We start from the raw sequence: 25829 nt of genomic DNA, 5'->3' as shown, positions 1-25829 counted from the left end.
TGAGACATTCTCAAACCATTGTTAGATAAATGGAAAAATACGATAATTTAACACAGCACTTTTGTTACTGTCGTTTTTTAAAATAAAGATATAACATCTATTCTGTTCCCAAAAGCTTTGATTTATTACATTAATGAGTGTGTGACTGGGTTATTTGTGTGAAGGGGTTATTTCTTTTAAAAGACAAAAAAATTGAAAATTGAGATTGAGTGTATTTTCATAGAGAATCAGATAATGAGTCCACCAGGTTAAAAATAATATGAATTCTTCTAGACTTCGAAATATTTAGCAGATTTAGATGTAGGAATTAAAAAGATAAGTTTTCAATCAGTAACTCATGATAAAAACTGCCACAATTTGATCCCACTCCCCAGAGATGGGGAAGTGTACTGTCCAGCTTTCCAATGTAATTATGAATGCCAATTCATGTCACTTTACATTAGAGGAGGTAACGGAGGAAAACAAATATCCACAGTGATAGCCATCTAGTGGCTCGGTATACATAAATAATATGTTCATAACTGCCTCACTGGAAATAATAACTTGATTTTGTTATTTTATGTAACAATGGATTGAGTTGCTTTATTCCCTTCTCTGTTTAAATTCTTTATTACATATAGTAATTGAATAGAATAATTGAATAAGGGAAATGCATGTAATAAAAATTCTCATCTGACAAAAGCAAGGAAAAAAAATGTGAATACCTTTTTATACATATTAAAAAAAGATGGAGCTAATGCAGTATTATTTTGCTTGATTTTCTTCCAAAACTTTGTTTTAAAAATCGAAATCTAGTGAAAGGAGGAGAGGGAATAAAAATTAGACTGAACTAGTCACTGAATACTTTGTATTAACTGATTAAATCTGTGTAAATGGCGGATCTAAAAATTTGTACCAGAAGCAAAGCAGAGAGTTTACATGAAAAGACATGAAAAATTAAGTTCATATCAGATGGACACACCATCAGTTCTCTTATCGATTTTCTTATAAGTTATAAATTTAAATTTAAAAAAAAAAAAAAAAAAAGGGGGGGGGGGGGAGTGATATAAAAGGAGAGAAGACATAACTGCAGTTAGGTGTATGTGTGTATAGACAGAGGGGGTGGGGGGTGGCATTTGCTTGAAATAGTGAAGAGATGGTGAATCTATCCATTATCTATGAGACAGAGTAAATTCTGTTTTGGCTTCGTGTCTTTTTCCTTATACCTTTCGGGATTAAGAGAAAATTTCTTAATTTTAAAATAATAACAATAACAATATCTTTTAAATATACACACACAAGTTCGGACTAAAGGCCAGAGGTATGGCCTATCTCAATTTATCAAATTAATATATAAAGTGTTGCTATTGGTTCTTGGTTGTATATTTTTACATTTTTGTGCATTTGCATATATATATGTATACATTGTCGCCATAGATTCTCAACTTTGTGTTTATACATTTTTATGCATGCCACGTCTGTAAACGATTTTCCATTTTTTGGATGAATAAAGTATATATTATTATTATTATTATTATTATTATTATTATTATTATTATTATTATTATTAATAGAACTTAAACGTATAGACAGTGCCTTTTTTTCTTTCATGGATGTCTTTTTCAAAATTCTATTCACTTGAATGTCGAGGAAGACAGTGCTTTGGTTAGCATTATCACTGTGACTGCCAACCATTTAACCGTATAAAGAAATAATATTAGCGTTTGTTCCTAAGGTCATTCTATAAACTCCACATAGTTTTCAGGTATCATGCCTGTCTTTCCGTCCAATGTTCCCTCTAGCCAGCCTGGTTCCCTTGATGGACGAACTAAATGAAAGAAGCAAAATAGAACAAAAATTGTTTTAGTCAATCTAGGAATAGTAGTCGTTCAGAGCCAATAGGCCACAGAGCCGGAATTTATCTTTTTTTTCTATAGTGTGAAATGGACAGTAGCCTTGAATAGGATACTGTCCTCTTGCAAAGTACTTTCCACCTGATTTAACAGACCCAGCTATCCAATCACTGCCGGGTGGAGAGGGAGGTCAGAAACGAATTTGGTCTTCACCCTGGATCGATCTTGGTCCCTTTGTAAAGCGCTTTGAGCATATTTAGCGGATATTGCGCTTTATAAAAAAAGCCCCTTCAAAAGGCTCAAGTATATGAAGGGAGTACTTACCAACTGAGCTATCAGGGACAACCTCTATATTTTTAATTTCATAATTTAGGCTTTAAATTCAACTTTCTGTATCTGATTTGCTCTGACTTCATACCAGGTTGAAGTAACTTAAAAACAGTCATTGACATTCGCATGTCATTGATGCCTGTTCGAAGTACTAATACACATTTCTGTGGTAAAAAACAGTGTCACTAACATACCATTTGTGATGATTTGATTAGCCTCAAAAGATAACTCCATGTCACTATCCGCCACACATCTGTATCTGGTCATGACTTTTCTGTAATTAAAAATATCAGAGATCAAATTCAATTAAAATAAAATCTTCACAAGCTCTAAACTGCATTTGATCTTTTAAACAAAAAGTAAATTGTGCTTCATTTCAATTTTTTCTAAAGCCTCAATCTCATCTTTGGAGCAACCTTTTTTAGTTTTTAAGACAGTGCAATCCACGGAATTCAGCTCTATTTAAGTCAACTCTCACTTTAAAAAACAACCCTATGCATGTCATTTTCCCCCCTTCTTTATTATCATTACCAAGTTTCAAATTTTTTTATGAAGTTAGCAGCTCCAGCAGGAGTTCTGCTTTACATCAAATAAATGCAATGCACCAACAATGTGAAAGAGGAAGGAAAAAAGTCATAAAATTAAAGGAGAAAAAAAGAAGAAGAGAAAGGGGGATTTTGAATTGATCTGATGCAGTATGCAATCATCTGCAACTGTCCTTTATCTTTACTGACTGCAATTAACAAACAATAATTTGAATCGTCTGTGTGCCTTTATGGTATGAAATTTCTTCCATACATCTTTTTAACAAAAATTAACTTTTCAATTTTAGATTGCCATGAAATTTTGCAAAATCAATCTATATGCCCATGTATGCTTTACACATTGTTATACAAACACGTGCTATTTGCAAGATAGCGACATTCATTCATTCACCAAAGTACTACTCCCTTTTTTGATTGTTTGGCAGATGTAAAAAAAAAATACATAAAAACGGCAGTGAAGGAATATTTTCTACTCCATATTTCCGACCTATATGAACATCTATATCTCTGATTGTTTTAGGACTTCCTCTCTATAACTTATTAATATCTAGATTGAGATGAAACTTTGTGAATTGTTCTACATGCCTGTGTAAATTTTGCACATTGTTTTCCAAACCGTTGGTATTTTTGTTATGTATTGACATTGATTTATTCATCAATGTTAGTTTCCCGTTTTTGTTGAATGTTTGCTAGCTGTTTTTTTTTTTTGTGTGTGTTTTTAAAAAAAAATCATTTTTGCAAGGAAGGAAGATTTTCTATTCCACATTTCTGACCAATATGACCATTCTTCGAGGACTTGCCTTCTGGGAGGTTTTCCTGTGGACCCGGATAGACTGGAGATACTACCTGAAAGACTGCCTTGCATGGAGGTGGACCTGGGAACATTTGGTAAACAATCATGGAATAAATGATGATGGAATACATTATAAATAACTAAACCATAAACAAATGTTTGAAATTATATGATCGGTGATGTGCATTGTAAAGTTTGTAATCATTTAATCAGTTCTATAATAATAATTTATTCAAAATGTCATTAAATGGGCAAAATACTTTAGAATTTCATAATAAGTAGATAATTTGAAATCATTTAATGGCTGTTCCATAATGATAATTCATTGAAAATGTCATTCCTGAGTACTTTTGTGTTTCACTAGCTATACCCTAATAAGTAGCTGATTTAAAAAAGCAACACAGACATTAATCGACAATTAAGAGAACATTTTGCTATTTGCTTAACATAAATTATAGGGAATTTAATAATAACATAATAAGGTTTCATTGAGATTTTCCATATATTCTATATACTTATTCATTACATTATGTACACAATATGATTATAGCTAAATTGAAGAAGGATAACGGTTCCTACACATTTTCATAGAAAGATTTGCAAAACAATTCAGTGCATGCGTGCAATGAAACTAAAGTCATCAATATAATATAGTTAATTTGCAGTACTTTGCAACCTAAGCAGAACTATACTTATATCAACTATGATTTTTTAATATATTATCAATCATGTCCTATCAGAAATTACATTTTCGAAAATTAAAAATAAATCTAAAATAAAATAAAATTTTATTTTATTTTTTTTTTAATTCTAAAAAAGAAGACAAAAAAAATCATCTTACCATAGCTGGAATGATTTAATCATAATAAGGATCCTAATACCTCTTTGTTATATATCAAGCACTGTTTTTCCAGACATATCTTATAAAAATCAACCCCCCCCCCCCCCCCCCCCCCCCAAATAAAAAAGCCTGTAATTGACGGATAATTTATATAAAACCGTCATAAGAAAAAGTAAACTTTTTTTTTTAATCAACCTCACAACGATTTTGTTGGATCATTGTATTTTACAACATAAAACTTTCAAACATCAAATTCTTACATGACTCCTTGTGAAGAAAAATCACTACTGCTTCTCTTTTTAACACTGCCGCTGTTGAGGTGGGAGAAATGTTACAGATTAAGAGTGAAAGCATTAGTGAGGAACAAGGGACTGCAGCAGAATAGGATCACAAGACATAAGCCTAATACTAGTAGACTCCCCTCTATCACCATTTTAAAAAGAGAAAGGGCAAAAGATTTTGACACTTTGTCAAAGGAATCCTAACACTACAAATGGAAGATACTTGGTCGAATTAATGTACAAAAATGAAGATAACAAGCTTTGAAAAGAACACACATACCAAACTTGGAATGTATCGGGCTCAAAACCCATCTTTAGTCAATAACAAGATAAGATGAACATCATTTATCCACCTCTGGAAATCTATACTGGGTATTGCTTTAGACTAATGAATTGGCTGAAGAAGGGTTTTCAAGCCCGAAATGTTCCATGTTTGGTATTTAATTATTTTTTGAAGATGTTGTATTCATTTTTAAAAAACTTTACTTTTTTCATTGCGTAAAATAGGTGAACAGTCTTTTCAATTTTCGGCCCCCCATTTTTGGAACTCTCTCCCGTCACACGTGAGATGCTCGGATTCGTTGACAACGTTCAAATCTCGCTTAAAGTTTTATCTTTTTACGTCATAATGTTGCAATATTATTTTCATATTTTGTTGTTGTTAAATTGAATTCGTATCACGTTTCCTTCACACTTGTCTCACTGTAATATGTTTTGTTTTATATCACTGTAAAGCGCTTAGAGCCTGTGGCAACGGGGTAAAGCGCTATATAAATGCCATTTATTATTATTATTATTACAGTCCACAGCTTTTAGCAATTTAATATTCGCTTTGTTCCAATTAATGACAAGGGTGACTGCGAACACCTCACTACAATAGTATCAGTAGCAAAGTGCTTGTTATCACTTGGCCTTGTGGTAGCAAAATAATAGGCCACAAAATAATTATTATTATCATTTCCATCTTTAGGCTTTTTGAGGGAAATCAGTCCTTTGAAAACCTTTCCCTGATAAAGTGGTTGAGAGGAGTCACGTGTATTCCTAGTAAAGCAAAAATAAATTCAAAATGTGAATCTGAGTCAACTTTAATATGGGTGGGTATAAAGAAAATAAACATGGCAAATAAAAATTCTTCATGTGATTTTAAAGATCATCTAAAATATCAACCAATCCCCTTTTTTGCAAAAACCTTTTCTTGTTATTTAAAAGCGGAGGAGAAGGGGTGAGGAGAAGGGGTGAAGCAGCTGTGCAATAGATAAAATGGTAATGTATGAGTGTTTTCTACCAGGTCTGACCACAATAAAAAGAAATTATTCTTGATTTTTTTACGTGCAAGTGCCTTAAATGGCATTCTATGATGACAGCTTTGAAACCTTAAAAAAGCATTGTTCAGTGATAACTGCCTAATGATTTGCCTTGTAATTGCCCACTTCAAGTAATAACAAGCTACTCTCGTGTAACAAAACTTTTACAATTAATAACACCCTCTAATATCCAACTTCTTCACCTAATAATCCTGTTTTTCACTGAATACATAAAGTGCAACACAATTGAATATTTGTAATCAAATTCTCTTGCAAATAGAAACTTGAGCTTGAGCTTTGTGGTTTTATATAGCGCAATATCCACTTAATGTGCTCAAAACACTTTACAAAGATACAAAGAGGCAGGTTATTAGGCGGTAACCATTAACAAAATGAAATAAATAAAAATAGGTATATAACATGAAAAATGGTAGAGAATCTGGAAGGTTTCAAACTCAGCATTTCCCAAGATTTACAATACTTATATCAAAGAGGCAGATGTAGTCAATTACAAAAGAAACTAGATTGTTTCCGCTAATAATTCGATTATGGTTGGAACAAATACAATGACATATACAGATTTGGAAACTAGACAAAACTAGTTTTCTTTTGGTGTATAATTTATTCAATTTGTATAAATTGTTAAAAAGTTGCAGACACTTAAGACCAGTCATTAAAAAATCAATTTCGCAAAATCGAGCACATAATTGAAATCAGCAAACATGATGATCTTCAGTAATTTGTACGTTCACTGGTAGAATTGATCAATGCCATAACTTTTTGTGCTTCACTGATGATGTCAATTGACGGACAGTTTCTGCAGGTATATAATTTCAAATTGTATTTAGTCTGTCGAACAGTTCATCAGATTTTGTACAGTGTTTGTGTTCATTAAAAAAATATTTTTTTTAGCTTTTTTTTTCATAAAATCCACATATGTATGTTCAATTGGATTCGTGTCAGGAGTCTTTGGTTGATACGTATTAGCTCAGTCTTTCTACTACCAACTATCACTGCCCACACCATTACAGATTAATATCCACTTCTTACTTCAATGATCGTTTGTATCTGGAATCAACTTTAAAAAGCTATTTCGTCTGTAAACAAAATGCCGCCTAACATATTCTGAACTCAGTCCTTGAACCCACCTCAGTCGAAACTTTGTACATAGGGGTCAGCTTTGGTCGAATTACGGGTTTGTGACCAAACCACAGTCACTGAGTGGCAACAGCTGTGTAGCAATGCTAATGTGAAATAAATATCTGAACTATTTTGGTGCGGTTTTACAACATGTAACATTGGTACACGTTGAGCCATCTGCATCTGCTTCTCAATTGTGTCAATGAAGGCATGCGATACACCAACAGAAAGAAAAATTTGTCAACTTCTTTATACCACGTACCGATATATTTTCTCTTATGAGAGATAATAGAAAATAAAAACTGTCTTAGGTAAATGACTCAATGAACTTCATAATGCTATATTTATTTACCCTAACAGGCCAAATGGAAACAAATTTCCATTTTGTACAATATAAATCAACTGTTAGGCTTCCTTTTTGTACTCTCACTTTTACAATATCCATCACTGTCTATAGCCAGGTACCCGAGTCAACAGTGCCGGGAAAGGGTATTCTGATCATTTACACATTATTTGATTTTACAACAAGATGACACACTGTACTGCTGAGTCATGAAACAAATCTAGGACAATTTTCTGCACACTGATCTGTCACTGGATGTAATGTATCCTTGAGTGTGTTTTAAAGCCAAATATTTCTTAATAAGAGTTTGAGTTTCCATTCCAGTTGTATATTATTTTATATTGATATTGTCTATATAATAGATACTTTCTTTGTGGCTATTTTTTCCAATCAGTTTTAAGACAAATAGAAATGTCTATCTTATATCGACAGAATTTAATACAGTAACATAGATTCAATCATAACTGGCAGGTTCAAAATTAAATGATGTGCTTGGTATTACATTCGTAAAATGCAATGGGCAAAGCATCACATGACAGTAACACTGCTTAGGAAAATATATAATTATACAGACCTTTGGTACCTAGCTCGTGTACAAATAGATTTGGAAAACATTTATCAAAATCATTAGGGGGAATGACTTTAAATGTGTACCAAAAAATGTTTAAAAAAAATTAAAGTACAGAAAAGATTCGGCACGTAAAAACACGACATCAAGTCATGATTTCTTTATTAAAAGAAAAATTGAACGATTGTCATATTTTATTCTATTTATTTTGATTCATTTTGAATTTTCTGAAACATAATGGTTACAATAGGACTACAAATTAAACTGGGTAAGAAACATTGATTCTATGGCAATTTTTGATAGGTCATTCCTGCTGTAATGTAACTAAGCATATCTTTAAAACCTGGTTAGGTAAGCTTCCAGTTGGTACTCAAAGGCGCTTTTTTCTTCTGACTCAAAATAAAGAGTTTGTAACCTTTTCTCCAAAGTCCATGTGAATAATTTGGGCGATTCATTGAAATGGAAAGGGATGAGGGATGTTTATTGCAACGGACTATAAACTTATATGAAATCATTTCCTTACACATTGTGGAATATTAACTTGTAATTGTTGTTCGCAAACATATTGAAATCATGATCAGTTGAAGGAGCACACTTGTATGATAAAAAGTGAAGTAAAAAAATGGCCTTATGGTGCCAAATCCTGATAAAAAATACCGGTCTAAGCAGTGAAAAATATTTTGTTTTGTTACAGCCTAGTAAGTCCAGATTGTTTTAATAAGCAAGCCAGACAAAAGATATAGATCCTTCAAAACACAGGTAGGTACACTTTAAACATAAGAAATTACAAACTTCAACTGTCAACAGCATAAACTGTAGAAAATTACTATAACTGTGAATGTGGTTACTTTGGAGGCTTAGTCAAAATAAAACATTCACACTTTCAGAAAAGAATGTAGAAAAATGAGGGAGGGGGAAGGGTGCTATTGTTATGACCAAGCATTTTAAACGATATATAACTCACGCAGAGTATGGTAAAAGCAAACTATGCTTTCTTGTAAATATGAACTTAGGGAAAAAAACAAAACCCAAAAAATAAGTAAACTTTTAAAAAATGGGGTGGAGGAAAGCATACAGCAAATCTTTAATTGCACCTTGTAGCAATAAGTTTGAAGCACTCTTTCTCATTGCTAATGATTTAACTAATGTCAAAAAAGAGTTGTTGAATAAAACAAGAAAATCTTTACTCACAATGCTGGCGAATCATTTCCAGAGAGATTCAGGTTAAATCTTGATGCTGAAATTTGAAAAATTGATGTTATAAACTTGTATTTCAATTCAAAGAGATATTATCAGTCAGTAGTTTTACAAATAGACTGCAGGGAAAGTTTAAACTGAACCTAAAAGCCTTTCTTTAAAAAATATAATTTGTCACCCACCGTCTCAAAACAGTATTATGTCAGGATGACGTAGATGCTGAAAATTAAATATAGAGCCATAAATATGAAACTTGCATGGTAATTTCACTTCCATATGGTGAAGAATAAATACAATTCCTGGAATTGCACACAGATCTAATTTCGCTTTTCTCTTTTTTGTATTTCTAAATTTACTTTAGAGGGGCTGATTAATCCTGAAATAATACCGTTTTGAGTCGATGGGTCACATTTGATGCATAGATACCAAATTTGTTGTGTTAACATTGAAAATTGCTTTCACTACTATTTTACAGTTCTCACTACTCTTGTCTGTAATAATTTTTTTAAAGGGTATTCACAAATTATTCTTCATTGATGATTTCCACTCACCTAGGGCATTGACATTGGAATATACAGGAGCAGCTTCTGAATTACTGGAACCTCGCCTGGACTTCTCAGATCCTGGTGTCATGGGTCCTGAAGGTAAGGCTCCTCTAGGTGATAGGACACTCTTGGAAGAGTTTAATGACTCATTGCTTCCACTCACACTATTATGCGTATCAAAACCTGTTATTTATATAAGATAATGTAAATGAAAAAAAAAGTCCTTTAGTGTTATACAGCAAATAGAACAGGAGTTTATCCATCTTTAGTATTGTCTGTATGGTTAATACAGCAAATAGAACAAGAGTTTATCCATCTTTAGTATTGTCTGTATGGTTAATACAGCAAATAGAACAGGAGTTTATCCATCTTTAGTATTGTCTGTATGGTTAATACAGCAAATAGAACAAGAGTTTATCCATCTTTAGTATTGTCTGTATGGTTAATACAGCAAATAGAACAAGAGTATCCATCTTTAGTATTGTCTGTATGGTTAATACAGCAAATAGAACATGAGTTTATCCATCTTTAGTATTGTCTGTATGGTTAATACAGCAAATAGAACAAGAGTTTATCCATCTTTAGTATTGTCTGTATGGTTAATACAGCAAATAGAACAAGAGTTTATCCATCTTTAGTATTGTCTGTATGGTTAATACAGCAAATAGAACAAGAGTTTATCCATCTTTAGTATTGTCTGTATGGTTAATACAGCAAATAGAACAGGAGTTTATCCATCTTTAGTATTGTCTGTATGGTTAATCACAATTGTTTTGTCACCAAACGATTAGGATCCTTATCACAAAGAAGAGGACTATGTATCTCAACTAAAAGAGCACATGACTCGCAAGTAAATGAACTAGGCTAAATTGCATCTTCAAGATTTATATTTTTTTTTTGGTTGCTCAGTCCACCAGAAAGTGACTGGATAGCAGGGTCTAATATTTCAGATGATCGAACTTTGTCATAATTTGTGAGAGACTGGAATCCTATTAAGAGGAAAGACAATAATGAATGTTTCCCTGATAACAAAACTACAGAGGATGGACAATAAATGACTTTATTACAAAGAGCTTTCAGTTTGATCCAAAGAAAACGAATCCAGCTAATCGACAATAGTTGAGTGAATTGGTTTCAAAATAAATAAAACTTATGACTGAAATCTCCTGAAGTTTTGGTCAATTGAGGCACTAGATTTCTAGGTAAGATTAAAAATTACAATGAAATCTTTTATTTTCTTAATGACAGGTTTTATACAAATTCAAAGAGCACTTAGTATAGTGCCAAATCTAAAAACTGTTTGAGACTTTAAGGTAGCATACATATACACACACCCAAGAGCATATGTATAAGCATCCCCACAAATTTATTTGTGCCAAATAGTTAATAAGACCTGCATGGACAGTTTTGGCTAAAGATTTCTCAATGAAAATATTGTGAACAACGCTGTGGGGGAATAACATTCAACATTCTAAGAATATGTATAAATAATGTTCAGACAATTCCATCAAAGATATTGAAACAATTCAATAATTTCTATATCTAAAAAAAAGCAGAACAGATGAATAAATAAGGAGAAAATACTATTTTTTAACAGGAGTTGTTTTTTTATAATTATCACTTATCCCAACCAGCAACCATTTGAGCTTTAGAACTTCAGTCCTGTGCACATAATTGGATATATGTTATTTTTGCACTTATCATATAAATTTATGAAAAAAAAAATAATTAAAAATTGAAAGATTGCATTGTTGAACAATAATAAAATAATTAGCAGGAAGAACAATTTTTTAAAAAGCAGAAAAATTTGTAACTAGCAACAAGTAAAAAAAAATTAAAAATACTTGGTGGTCATCTATCCAGTTATACAACATAATGATATAGTGGGAACGAAGTTGGCGTCACTCAGCTCTTTGTTATTATTTTTAGACAGCCTGTTATTTATTAGTTCTCATTAAATTATATCAATCAGACTGTAAATGTTAAAGGTTACACACAGTTTTGTAGGTTGGTATGTTTAATTTGGCTGTAAAAAGTAAAAAACAAAAATGAATAATACAGTCACTATCCAAGATTTTTCTACAGAGAGGACCTACAAAATAGCTCTGTCGTCTATCTGGAATTTAGTAATAATAATATAATAATAATAATATGTAATATGCTTTTATTGTTTGTTGTTGTTGTCTGAAGAAGGGTTTTGAGCCTGAAACGTTCCGTGTTTGGTATTTTGTTCTTATTTGAAGCTGTTATATTCATGTTTGTTTATTACTTTTTACAGTCCACAGCTTCTAGCAGCCTAGTATCACTTTAATTTGGTTGGCAGATGTTGTGAGTATTTCACCTAAACGAATAGTATCAATAAATATTCAAGTGTGACAAATGAGTAAAGTAGCTGTACATCTAAATGACTATGATTGAAGTAATATCTCTTAACATCTCTTCTGGCCAAACTTGCAACATTACCTCCAGTATTTGCATTGAATATTTGGACAGGTCGTAATTTTGCCCTGCCCGCAGCATTGGGATGGACAGGGGCTTGGTTTGCATAGTGTCTGGAGATGGGAGTGCTTGGTGTGTTATGGTTGGACTTGGGTCCCATTGATGGCACATTTCCTCTCAGATGGATATCTGTATCATATCGCAATGGAGGTTGGTCTTTACTTGGAAGAACTCTGGATTCACTGAGGTCAGCACCATCTGGTGGATGCTTAAATATCTGAAAGAAATAATTTATACAGTTATCAAGACATTATCCAGAGCTACCAACCCAAAATGCTAGTTAAACAGGGTAAGGTTTAAAAAAACAGAGTTTATATCTTTAAAACCAGGATTTTTTTCCCATGAAGCACAAAATCATACTATCCTAATTTGTTACATTAAAATAATAGGACATTAAGAACTGTAGCTCTTTATACTGAAGTCTAACAGTAATATGCCATAAACAAAAATTAAAGACAAGCATTTGGTCATAATACATGTGTAAACATCATTGAAGCATCAAGAAAAGAAAAAAAAAGTTTAATTAAAAAAAAACATTTTTCAAAAATTAGAAAATTTAATGGAAAATGGAAATTGGCAGCTATGCATTATCCACATTAAAATAAAAGGAAAAAATATTCTAATTACTAATAAAATGTTGTCACCAATATCAAAATCTCTTTAACAGCAAGTTAAGTTTTCTCAAATCCAAATTTCTCTAAATGTAACATTTTCAAATTCTCTCACTTAGAAAAAAAAATCCTAGCCAAGTTTTGTTTGACAAGAAATCCCAAAGTTTCGTGTTAAACTTTTAATATGGGCGATCTTATGCTTTTAAAAATAGCGTCCAAGTAGCTTTGCCAAATCTTTTAATAATGCAGGATAGCCCAGTTATTCTTAAAATCAACCAATTGTCTGGAAAATCACAAAAGTTAGTCCTTTTCAAATAGAAAATCCAGTCGTTTTTGTAGTGTTAAACAGACCGTTACAATTATTTGTTAAACCAAATGCTCATATTATGTTAGAAATAGTGTGTATCTTTTTGGATCTTGAAGTTTTGGTGAAAGATGTCTTAAAGTGGATGAAAAATGGGTTTGAATTTAGAAAATGATCTTAAAATTTAGGGTGTTTTGAATCAGTACTTCAGTTTCATTTCCTCACATTTGCTTACATTTCAAACATGTATTTCTCATATCAGATGTGTCATTTTTTCCCCCTCTTTTTTCTTTTTGAGATAAAAAAATGCTTACAATTTTCGCATTTGATTCAGAAAAAAAATGACATTACTGCATTTTTTTCTTCAAACTTATCAACTACTAAACTTCAATGAAACATACAGCAAATAAAATATTGATATTGTTTATTTGATGAAATAGTCTTGAACCTAAAATGTATATTCGTTATTTTTTCTTCAGCTCTTTGTTTACGATTATACCTGTGTGTAGTTGTTGATAAGAATCTCAACCACTAAATTACAAAACTTGATATCCATGATCGCTGCCATGGTCTCTTCTTCTGGTCTCATCAATGATGGACCAAAACACACACCCAGATTGGCCACTGTCATCTTGTTTACATCTGATTGGTCGGACACTCTGGGAGAGGAGAAAAAGAAATGAAAGCACAAAAATGTTCAATTGGGGGTCGGGGAAATTTTACTTTGAAACATAAATCAATAATGTTAATAATGATAATAAAAATAGTAAGAGGAATAATAATAATAATAATAATAATAATAATAATAATAATAATAATAATAATAATAATAATAATAATAATAATAATAATAATAATAATACTATTTCATATCAAAAGTTTCCCATTTGAAAAAAGTCAGCTCTTGCCCTTGATAAGTTGATAATAATAGTCCACTTCAGATAATTGCAATGCTTTGGGATCACCAAAAATGTTGTGATTAACCGAATTAGCAATTAATCGAAGTTGAGTTTCCTGTCCACTACTGAAACAGTTTTGTAGATGCCACATTTGGGGGGGGGGGGGGGTTTGGCAAGTTCTGAATGAGTTTGTTTCAGAGATGAATTGAACTCCTTGATGATTTGAAGTTTTGTTTTCTGTAACATGATATCATTCCCCTTGTTCGGGGAAGCCATGGTTCTCAGTCTTCATGTGTTTTTTAAATCCAAGCTGCCGTATCTTTGGTCGATTTCAGATAAAATGATGGGACGGTGTTTTCACAACTTGTAAGTTTTTATAGCAATTTTGATTTGACCATTAATCGTTTTCTTACCATATGAGGTTAACTCAAACCACTTTTTGTATACATTGTTCTTGGTCCACCACAGACTTGAGCAATTTGATTGAAACAAAAAAACATATGGCAGCCCTGTATAGATTTTGACAAGCAAATGCAGTTTTGATGCAAGCCAACATCTTATTCAAATTGGATTAACTTTCACTGTTTGTTCTCAATATTTGTAAGAGTCAAAAAAGCATAGCCGTGATGATAAACAATAAGCTCTCACCAAACCCATTGGTCACAATGCACAGTTTTCAATCCCAAAACAAAGGATATCGCTCAGTCTCTCCTTACAACTGTCATTATCTAGCTGTTGTCTAGACTATGCCCAGCCCCTTCGTCTCCTATCTAATGGACACAGATGACTGCACAAATCAATACTGCAAAGCCCACCTTTTTTTGTCTCTAATAGAATAGTCACACACTACTGTAGCATTAAACCCTGCCCACTTTCGATTCTTCACTCTGTCATGAATTCATCCATGATGAAATTTTTGTTTGTTTGTTTGTTTGTTTGTTGCTTTAGGTCTCTTCCAACACAATTGAGGTTATATGAGAGACCGCTGAAACAAAAAAACAAGCAATCTAACAAAAATAGTACAAATGTAAATCAAAATCATAACCTAAAGATATCATAAGCTAAATTATAAATAACCAAGAACAGACAGGCAGAAGATTTACAGGAAAAAAAAATATCCCTGTCAAAAATACAATCACAAACCAAAGAAGCAGGATAGGCTAGTAAAGAGAAGAAGAAACGACATCACTATCGGATCGTACACCCATGCGAACATCATAGGTATATGATTCAAGGGTGATGCTCCCATCCAACCACCCGCATGATGAAATTTAATCATGAGATTATGTTTGATTGATTTCTTGAATTTGCCACTTTTTGAGGTTGAAAATTTGTTGCCATTAATCAAAGTATATTGCAATTAACCAGTGACTTTTATATAAAATTAATTCCATTTCTTAGGAAATATTGCCGTTTACCGAAAGTTGCGATTTCAAAAATTCGGGTTTAATTTTACTTGTTTGTTTAATTTTTTTTTCTCAAATGAGCTTTATATTATTTTCATCTAATATCAAACATATAGGTACCAGAAATGAGATTTGAATTTCAAGCGAATCAAGTAATTCTAACATTTCAATTAACAGTTTTTAAATTCGGGACAAAGAATATACAAAACATTCTACAACTTTTGAACACAATGACTGGTAAAACTCACTTTCTCAAGTGTTGTAACAAAATATCCAACATTTCAAAGTTGGATTCAGGGAGTTGGTGTACATATTTATGAACATCCAGAATGCGTAGTGTTTTGCTGTCTTGCTCTGAATGGAAAAATGAGAAACAAGATAATTTTTTATGGTTATAATAGAGATGGTTACTTAATTATTATGTTCACTGTTAAAAGGGACCTACAAACTTTTCAGGCCATAAAATTCTACTTCTCAATTACAATTTGAATGACATTTATTCTATTAATTTACCTGGTGACTTTATCAGCATGTATATCTCAAAATATCTAATATTTTCTCAAGTTAAAGATGGAAGACAGAAAATTGTATTTTGAATTTCTTCCTAATGACAAAACAAGCTTGAATAAAAATTCAAAACTATGATGACAACAGCAAGCATTACATTCCCAATTTTCATATTAGGAGTTGAACCTGAGTAATCTAGAATATTTCAAGTTACAAATTCTCATCAAAATTTAAAAAATAAATATAGACAATAACTTACTAGCAGCTTGGATGAATTTTTCATGAAGTTTGAAGGTCATTAGTGGTTCCGGTAACGTTCTAGACAAAGGAAGAGCAAATTATGAAAAAAATAAATTTCAAACCGCACTGTTTCTGTACAGATTTTTTAATCTTTTCACTTTAAAAAATTTTGTCTTTTTTTTTTCTTCTGCTTTGTCTGGCACTGTTTTCTTGTTCATACACACTTTGTCAGATTTCTATCTTTCTCCAGTGCCTGCTTCCAAATGTATCATTACGATATGTGATAAATAAGTATTTGTATTTATTATTTATTTTATTCAAAAAATTATGGATTATAAAGAGTACAAATAAAGAATTAATTGTCATATCTTATATCAACGCCATTGGCTTAAAAAAAATAAAATAATAAAGCCATTGTAATTATCCAAAGAAACGAGTAGAAGATGTGATACCCCTTAAATAAGCTGTCACTATGTACGCACCTTAAATAATTTTTCACAGCACTTGTTATTGTCTTTGTTTCATAAACTGAAGGATCATCAAAGTTGATTTTATCAGCCTTCTTGGGATCTGTGATTGAGGGATAGAGAAGACAAAGAGTTTACCAAAATTCCATTGTGAAAGGAAAACTATACATGCCCTAACAACATACTTGATTTGGACTGGTTTTGGCCTGTGGTTCAAAATTAAAATAAATGCAATAAAATCTGAAACTTGTGTAAAGTCTGAGAGCATGAAAAGTTTGTTTGCAACTCCGGATAGTCAACATTTTGCTAAGGAAAAGTAGATAAATTGTCAAAAATATACCTACCTAAAGCAAGTTTTTGAAAAGCGTTGACTTTGGATGTAACTCCTACAACCCGATATAATCCTTGTTCTTGAAGCCCTGGAAATAATGATAAAGGAGAATCCTCACGTCAATTTGCCAGAAGGGTTGGGGGGGGGGGGGGGGGGGGGGGGGGGGGGGGGGGGGGGGGGGGAATGGCACTGTGTTTGGCACTCAATATGCCCTGTCCTTGTCATTCACAATTAATATGGAGAGCAATGTAGACTCATGACATATTCCATAAAGAACAAAATTAATATAAAATGTACATCCACCTTTGATGACAAAAACGCTTTGTGTACCTTTGATTTTATATTGCATGGCATTACTATTGTCAAACATGCCTATAGCAACCACCCAAGATCAACAGCCAAAGTGGTAATTGTAGACAGGGGTGAGGAGAAATTGGCGTAAACTGCCATTTATGTCATCACAAGTAAAACATCAGAACCCTACTTGAATGGCCATTCATTATTATTAATCATCATCATCATTATTATTATAATTATAATTATTTTTATCATAATTATCACTATTAATATTATTAATATTATTATTATTATCATTATTATTATCATCAACATTATCATAATTATCACATAATTATGAAAAACATATGGTCTTCAGTTGAAGCCTTGTGAGCGCTTTGAACATTTAATTTAATGGATATTGCCCTATGTAAAAAAAAAATTTTAACAAAAATTAACTCGAGCAATTATACAGTAATGCACAAAAGAAAGGTAATACTCATAAAATACTTTCTTGTACAAATATCACAGATTAGCATGGCTACAATTTAATTTGTGCTATAAAAGTACAAAAATTTCTACTTATTTTGATACCAAATATGATAGGTTTCAAAAAGTAGTTATCCAGTTATTCTTCCTCTAACTTAGTATGATAAAAATGCAATCTTGAAAAATCCAAGCAAAGCATCCCGGCAAAATCACATCCATTTTGACGATGAAGATCCCTTGGGACCGTTGCACTCTAATGCACTCCTATTGAATTGCTATTGTGTGGCAAGATTTTGATATTTAACAGTTACATCCAGATTTCAGATCTAGCTTTGTTATACAAAATTTATTTCATTTCAAATATGGTTTGTGATCCATTGACAAATAAGGCCAAAGTTGACAAATAAGGAGAGAGCAAGAGCTATTGGACATCTTCAAGCTGGCCGCAAAGTAACAGATGCAACACTGTTTAATTGTTCACACAAAACTCTCTACTTGAGGTACTACAATCAATGTGGTACTGTCATGGATTGGCCTAGATCAGGCTGTCCCAAGATAATATCTGATGTGATTGACCGTGAAATAGTTAACACCCACGAGAGCGACCTATTTCATACCGCATCGAGGACGTTGAGTGATTTAGGGGTAAGCAGAAGTACCTTACCAGATGATTGTATTAAGTAGGGATAATGTCTGAGGGATGCCGGAGTGAGAGTTCTAACATGACCAGCGGTTTCTCCCGACTTAAACCCTGTCAAGCACATTTGGTGTTTCATGAAAAAGACTGAGGGCAAATATGCTCTAACGATTTCTTTCAAATTCTAACAGGCATTTGGAGTGAAATAGATCCAGTATTCATTAAGTCTCTTACCAAGTCAATGAAGAAACAAATAGTTGCTTTACAGGTGGCCAATGGAGTCATACAAAGTATTGACTGTTAAGTAACACACATTAAATTACTGTCTATTTAAAATTGTGTAGTTTTGTTTGTTTTGCTGATTGTTGCTGTTGCAAAATAGATCAAGATGCCAGACTCTGGATGGTTAATAATTTTTCCACAAAGTCAGTCTTTGCGAACAAATCCCAAATATACATCTATATTCTATGATTGAGCGTTCTAAGCTGCTGGTGAAAATTGGTCTAGCCATCATATATTCATGATATTGGAACTCTTAATATCAAAAAATTGATTGAACCAAAATTGAAAAAAAACATTTAATAAATAAATAATAAAGAAAACTAAATATAGTCTTTACATAATTTTGATTTCGAACATTCAACAAACCTCGAGATTCAATGGCCTCAATGGACCTTCGAATGAATGAGAATCCAACATCATCTAATATAGCTGAAATAGAAAAAAAAAACATTTAAAAAAAATATAAAATTATATTATATATATTTGATGAATTAGCTGGAGAAAAAATCCCAACGATATTGCTATTTCTTCAAAGATAAGATACGGATGATAAAACTGGAAGTAAGTTTTTCAAAAATGAACTATATTGATAATTTTTAAGGTCACTAAATTATCATAGTTTAGCAAATGATGCGAGAGATTCATTTAATTTTCTATTAAATAAGAAAGTGATATATAGAAGAAAAAAAAAAGAGCATGGTTGAAGGAATTTACTAGAATGTTTATCTTTGAAAAGGTTTTTAAAAATTAATAAAAGCTTTGAATTTAAGAAGAGAAAACTAAAACATACATATCTTACAATCATCTTTCTTGATATTATGCATAGTGTATGTCTGAGGATAGAAAAATTGAAAAATAGTTTAAACTTTTGATCAAGCAGTTAAACAAAAATAAAAATGGAAACAATTGAACTTACAATCAATTCAGTTTATATTAGATAAAATTTAATAAGCCTTCTGCATCCATTCTAACAATGTGTTATTTCTCATTTTTCTCTTGACCGAAGTCATGAAGATAAAAAAACAAACATTTTGAGCAACAGATCTATTCTAACCTTAACAATATTACTGTACAAATGTCAGAAAATCAAAGATCACTGAGCTGCATTAAAATTACAGTGACCAAAAATGAATATAACAGCTTTGAAAAAGAACAAAACCCTTCTTCAGTCAAGATCCTTTCACTTGAGGACAATCATGCTAAATAGTTCTCTGCCGTCTGTCTAGGCTTTAAGTGCTGTATTAATGTTTTTATTGTTTTTGTTATTGTCTGAAGAACGGTTTTGAACCCGAAACGTTCTGTGTTTGGTATTTTGTTATTTTTTGAAGCTATTCCTTATTGTTCATTATTTTACAGCTTCCAGCTGGAGGGATAGTTGTATAGGCATTTCTTGTAAAATAATTACACCCAGGTGGGCCAGATGGTTTCAGTAAAAAAGAAACAAAATGTTTCACAGATTTGCCGAACCAGTACCTTCAGAAGTAGTAACGTTATTTGAGTTTACCCACACACACAAACACATGCAAACACACGCACAGACACATACATACACTAAAAAACAAAACAAAACAAAACAAACAGATATCCAGCCTTTACCACCAGCACCACAACCACTAACACCACATCATCATCATCCAATGTCGAGTCTGTTGAAGACCATGATTATCAAATCTTTTCTAGATTCTGCCTTGTGAAGGAAAATGGCAATTCCTTCCTGTCCTTCCCCTATTCATTCATTGTGAATACTATGCCAAAATCCCAAACTCACAGGTTCCTTTCCATCCATAGCATCCAACCAAAGTCTCCTGTCGTCCTCTGATAAGGCCTGGAATGTCATAACTGGCCTACACAACAACAAAAAATGTTAAAATAAATATTCATCAAAATGTCACAATATGATTTTTTTCATGCAAATGAATAATCCCCATCTAAATTCCAAATGATTATCACATTTTATGATTGACACTGCACAAATAATATACTTACTGGCAAATCTGTCGAGAAATGAAGTCCAATAATTTTCATGTTGAGTTTAGCAAAATCTAAATCTCTGTGAAAGTACCTAAATAAAAGTTTTGATTAATATCCTAATTCATGCCTCCTAATATATGGTATGTTGTCAGATTGTGTAGAGTTTTTTGGTGATGAATCATTAAATGTTCCAAAGTCATTCTTTGGGCAGTTTATTTTGTTGTAAACTTAGATGTAATTAGTAAACTTCTCAAACAAAAAGTGAATTGAGATGGTGTTTTTGTTTTGTTTTGAGGAGAAAGAGATTATTCTTATAATGACTAAGAGAATCGGTGTGTACATATAGAAATATAAAATAGAGAAATAAGGAAAATCATATATATACTTACTTTCCCTTGAATGTGATATCAAAGCAAAACCTCTTGTCTATTGAATCTGATGCCCTCCTGTAATGTAAAAAGAAATGGCGAATTGTGTCTGTTAAAGTCATGATATATAAAAATAGATGGAAGTGGTTTTAGCTCTGGGAAACAGACAAAACAAAGAAAAACTGTTTTTTCGACTTAAGCATTCATCATGGGTTTACAGTCTTATATTTTTAAAAATTATACAAATAAAACGCACACACAATTTATTATAATTTTAATACAAGATAGTATTAGCTATAAAGTTTTAAAGGTATTTTTGTAATTGTCTGTCATTCCCTAATGAGGGCCAAAGGCTGAAACATCTTTCAATTGTACTCTCCTTCTCTGGGAGCTATAACTACTCTCAAAATGCTTTTAACCATCTATATATGCAAACATGAAATTCGGGCTTATTTCTATTTCTTTACTTCTCGTTCATTTTCAACGCCACCTACATCTCACTGAGTATGCATTAAGTGTGTATATATCCAATCTCCTTTCGACAGTTAAGGCTGTCACATTTTGTCTTCAGTGAAGTAAGTCATACACCATATATAATAAATTCTCATCTGATTAAATCGAGTGTTCTTCAATTACATATATTTGTGTCGACATTTTTGTTGTTGATATAACATCTTTTAAGTCATGTTTTACATAATTTCAACCATGTTATTTTCATTTTAAAGACCAACCAAGAAATGCTATTATTAGACAGAGATCATGACTAAACGTTTTGCCTCTTCTGGGATTCTAAACAAATACTTTTATTTTATGAGCGAGGTTCATCTTTGATTAAAATTTCCGTCAGGTCATTTTTGGGTCTAATATCAGAGTTAGCATCACATTTAAAAACATCATAACTCGGTGGTAAGAATGGCCAAGTGAACAACATGTAGTCATTTGACAAAGAGGAGCAGTATTGAAAATAGACAATGATTTGGTGGGTGACAAAGATATCACATTTAGGGACTTTTGAAAAGAAAAGCTTTTCACACATTTAATCTCTTGACTTTGATGAATTGACTACCTAATAAAATGTAGGGTGTGACGATATTGTACAGCTAATAAATCGTACAGCTTTTCGTCTGTGAAGCAATACTATATAAAATGGAAATATGATCAATAATGGCCTACTTACAGGAGAAAAAAAAACAAGTATTGCAAAGTGCATTCAGATACACCCTGGATACATGTTCAATTTTAGGTAAATTTGTCATTTATTTACTAATTCACTTCTATAACTCATGAGTATAGTTAAGTCATCTCACCTGACACATGTTTCAAGGGTGTACTGCTCTGGTTCACTCTAGGGAGAGAGAAAAGTATAGAAAATGTGTTAAACGTTTAAGATTAAAACAAGAGAAATTTCTAAGAATTCATTTCATTCAATTTATTTTTCAAAGTTTTTCCCCTGACCAGCTTGAATAACTTAGGCAATTCTGAGATTTAATATCATTCTGTGACACTTGATTGTTTAATCGTCGGGTTCAAAGCGTCAGTCTGGTATTATCTTGGAAAACTCTAGATAAAGAAGACAGAGTTTAAATTTGAGGGTGAAGTCCAGATTCTTTTCTGACCCCTCCACCCCCCCTGTCCACCCAGCAGTGTGGTAGCTGGATCTATTAGATCTGGCAAAACGTACTTTGAGATAGACTAACATCCTATTCAAAGGGTAGAAATTTCTAGTGTCCATTTAATGCTATAGAAACTGGGATAAACGCCAGCTCCATGGGCCTAATGGCTCTGAAGGACTACTTACTTTCTTAAAAGTATAAATGATAATTAAAGGGTTCAAATTATTTGAAGTCTGAGAAACAAAATTCACTCCCCTAAATAAAGGCATAGACTTAAATTCCAATTTTTTGTGTAAAGAATATAATTTAATGTTCAGCATCAAATTCACCCCTTCATAATACTATTTTGAGACAGCCCTTCACATTTCATTATTCCTATTACATCAATTGTTCAGAAAAATTATTTTTAAAATATAATTATATCATAGACAAAATTTTGAAGAAGAAGAAGAAGAAGAAGAAGAAGAAGAAGAAGAAGAAGAAGAAGAAGAAGAAGAAGAAGAAGAAGAAGAAGAAGAAGAAGAAGAAGAAGAAGAAGAAGAAGAAGAAGAAGAAGAAGAAGAAGAAGAAGAAGAAAAATATGAAGAAGAAGAAGAGTTTTCAAAATGACAAAATCTCAACTCCCAAACCTAAAAAATAAATGTTTAATAATTGTGCTGTCTCCTATGATGGATCAGGATCTGGTATTGACTTACCAGTTTGCCCCCAACTTGGTTATACAGAATCATGTAGAATTCTTTAGACTCCTTTTTGTATTGACAATAGTACTTGGTCCAGCCTGTGGTTCCCATCACACCTATGGAAAGGGCAAGGAGTATTAAAAAAAAAGTTAACACAAATTACGCCATCCGCCAGGGCATCATTAGATACCATTGCCTGGGCATTCCATGAAGGAATATAGATGTCTGATGTCAACAAGAATCCCACATGTTGTCCAAGTGAGCAATTTGGGGGTTAATAATCTTTCCTAAAGAGAAAAAAACTACAGCACATGAAGTAGGGCTCGAACCTGGTACCTTCCTGGTCACAGTGTAATGTCTTAACCACTCAGCCAAGGAGTATATAAATCATAAATATTTATATAGAGTACAGATATCAATATCTATATAAGCCCTTATCACTGTGTGGCTTTGTGGCCTTTGGAATTGTAGGTACCTAGTTCAAGTTCCACTTGAAAGCTGAATTCTTGAAAATATTCTCGACTCACATTTTCCAACTGCACTCAGGTGTAAAATGAATATCTGCCATTAACAGCATTGTCTATGTCGAAAATAATATTGTAACAGCGCCTTTTAGGTTTCATGCTTGTCCTAAATGTTAAGAGATGCTGATGGCTTGAGCTGTCTGAGCACATTTAGTAGAAAGTGTATGATTTTTAGCTAGTCTTAGATATAAACATCGGTGTGTTAGTGCGTATGTGTATATGTCAAACTTATACAGTATGCTATACCTGACTATCCTATTTTTAATTTTTAATGGGAATAAATCTAAATTACTTACGTTTCTCCATGACATATAGGTAGCCTTCCCGCGTCAACCGTTTCAAGGTACCCGACTGGTCAAATGGTTTCTGAATAATAAATATAGTTAGAGTTTGAGTCAATGCAAAACCAAATCCTTCTCTTCCTATTTTTGATGGTAATAATTATAATTCTCTGAATAAGGGGATATGAATTATAACCATTTCAGAGTATAAAATCACGCATAAGGAAGTATCAAATCAGATCCAATTAAAAGCAAAATTAAATGAGAGTGAGAGAGATTGAGTGAGTGAAGAGAGAGAGAGAGAGAGAGAGAAAGAGAGAGAGAGAGAGAGAGAGAGAGAGAGAGAGAGAGAGAGAGGGGGGGGGAGAGAAAGAGGGGGAGAGAGAAAAAGAGAGAGAAAAAGGGGGAGAGATAGAGAGGGGAGGTAGTGAGATATATATATATATATATATATATATATATATATATATATATATATATATATATATATATATATATATATATATATATATATTGAATAATGTTTGATACAAATATGGTACGAAAAGTGCTCGACATGTAGTAATGGAGCGAATTATTATTTTTATATTTACCACAATGTTTGAGATAGTCTACATTAATGTTTCAGGCCTAATTAGCCATCGTCAGGACTGAGTTGGTTTGTTGACTGTTGTTGTTTGTTGAAGTGGTTCCGGTTTGTAGTTGATTAACAGGAACTTCCGGCGATGTGGGCATGTATTGTACATCTCATTTTTCGCGTTGAGTGTGGCTTCATGAGGGTGTTTGATTATAGTATATTTCTCTTCCAGGCATAAGCTACATTGTTTTGATGTTGGTGTGTATCCTGTTGCTTTAGATAAAATTTTCCATGAAATGTTGTGGTCTAGTTTGTTGTCTTTTAATTTCCAAATATGTTCGCTGAGTTTTGTGAATGTTTTTTTGTTAGTGTTTCTAAATGTTGAGGTGTGGAGGTTGTATCTTGTTTTGAAATTATTTTCCGTTAGTCCTACATATTTTTCTTGCTTGTTTGTTTTAGTTTCGGTGACTATGGCTTGGTAAATTAAACTTGATTCTAAACATTGTTTGTTTAGTGGGCAATGTTCCTTATTTCTGCAGTTGCATTTTCTGGTCGGTGGGTTTTGCTCTTGTCGGTGGTTTATTAATATTTTTGTTGTTGTGGCTTGAAATTTTTTGTTCTATGTTGCACATACACGAGTAGCTTATTTTTATGGTATTCCTGTTGATAATTTTATGGAGCTTGTGGTTTTTTGGAAAGTGTGTATCAATTAACTTCAGGAACTGCTGTCCAATGTTTGTGCTGACGTTTTTGTCGAAAGGTGGGTTGAACCAAGTAATATGTTGTTTTCTTGTTTTGCGTTCTTCACTTGTGTGTTGGGGTTTACATGAAAGGGGGGCGTCTGTGTATTCAAATGGTGTGTTGTATCCGCTTTTTGTGAGTGCTTCTTTGTAGGGGGTGGCTGCGACGTTGAATATCTCTCTGTTTTCTGAAAGTTTGCTCACCCTCAGTGCTATGCTTTTTGGTATGTTTTCAATGACGGAACGGAGGTGGTTGCTGTCTTTATTAATGTAGCTACATATATTATAATAAAATAATCTTAGTGACAATATCCAGCTTTGTGGTCAATTGCTTAATAAAATCTTTATAACGCGTGTGAAATTTCATTATCACAATACATCATTGCAATCTGATATTACAGGCATGGT

The 25829-nt window shown here is 32.5% G+C and overlaps 1 protein-coding gene across 7 annotated transcripts in view; it reads right to left on the bottom strand.

Annotated features, from left to right (window-relative positions):
• Positions 1-1581: 1581 nt before the first annotated feature.
• Positions 1582-25829, bottom strand: part of LOC144971325 (rho GTPase-activating protein 26-like) — a 40228-nt gene continuing 15980 nt past the window's right edge. For 2 of the 7 annotated variants that reach the window (XM_078911993.1, XM_078911996.1), the window contains 19 exons: positions 24120-24189; positions 23315-23415; positions 22314-22351; positions 21028-21084; positions 20436-20511; positions 19467-19500; positions 19034-19096; positions 16997-17071; positions 16668-16755; positions 16205-16263; positions 15687-15792; positions 13633-13792; positions 12183-12435; positions 9726-9902; positions 9169-9214; positions 4602-4652; positions 3508-3582; positions 2357-2436; positions 1582-1807 (listed from right to left, as the gene is read on the bottom strand). In XM_078911993.1, coding sequence (XP_078768119.1) covers positions 1716-1807; positions 2357-2436; positions 3508-3582; positions 4602-4652; positions 9169-9214; positions 9726-9902; positions 12183-12435; positions 13633-13792; positions 15687-15792; positions 16205-16263; positions 16668-16755; positions 16997-17071; positions 19034-19096; positions 19467-19500; positions 20436-20511; positions 21028-21084; positions 22314-22351; positions 23315-23415; positions 24120-24189 — 1701 coding nt within the window. In that variant the 3' untranslated portion in view covers positions 1582-1715. Of the gene's footprint in view, positions 1808-2356; positions 2437-3507; positions 3583-4601; positions 4653-9168; positions 9215-9725; positions 9903-12182; positions 12436-13632; positions 13793-15686; positions 15793-16204; positions 16264-16667; positions 16756-16996; positions 17072-19033; positions 19097-19457; positions 19501-20435; positions 20512-21027; positions 21085-22313; positions 22352-23314; positions 23416-24119; positions 24190-25829 lie in introns of all 7 variants that reach the window. The other 5 variants (XM_078911992.1, XM_078911994.1, XM_078911997.1 and 2 more) reach the window with 3 other exon arrangements.

The sequence above is a fragment of the Berghia stephanieae genome, chromosome 4 (assembly GCF_034508935.2).
Source record: "Berghia stephanieae isolate SIO BIC M18660-M18661 chromosome 4, UCSD_Bste_1.3, whole genome shotgun sequence".
Taxonomy (NCBI): domain Eukaryota; kingdom Metazoa; phylum Mollusca; class Gastropoda; order Nudibranchia; family Aeolidiidae; genus Berghia; species Berghia stephanieae.
Note: the sequence above shows the minus strand (reverse complement) of the source record. Positions and strands in the feature narration are given on the sequence as shown.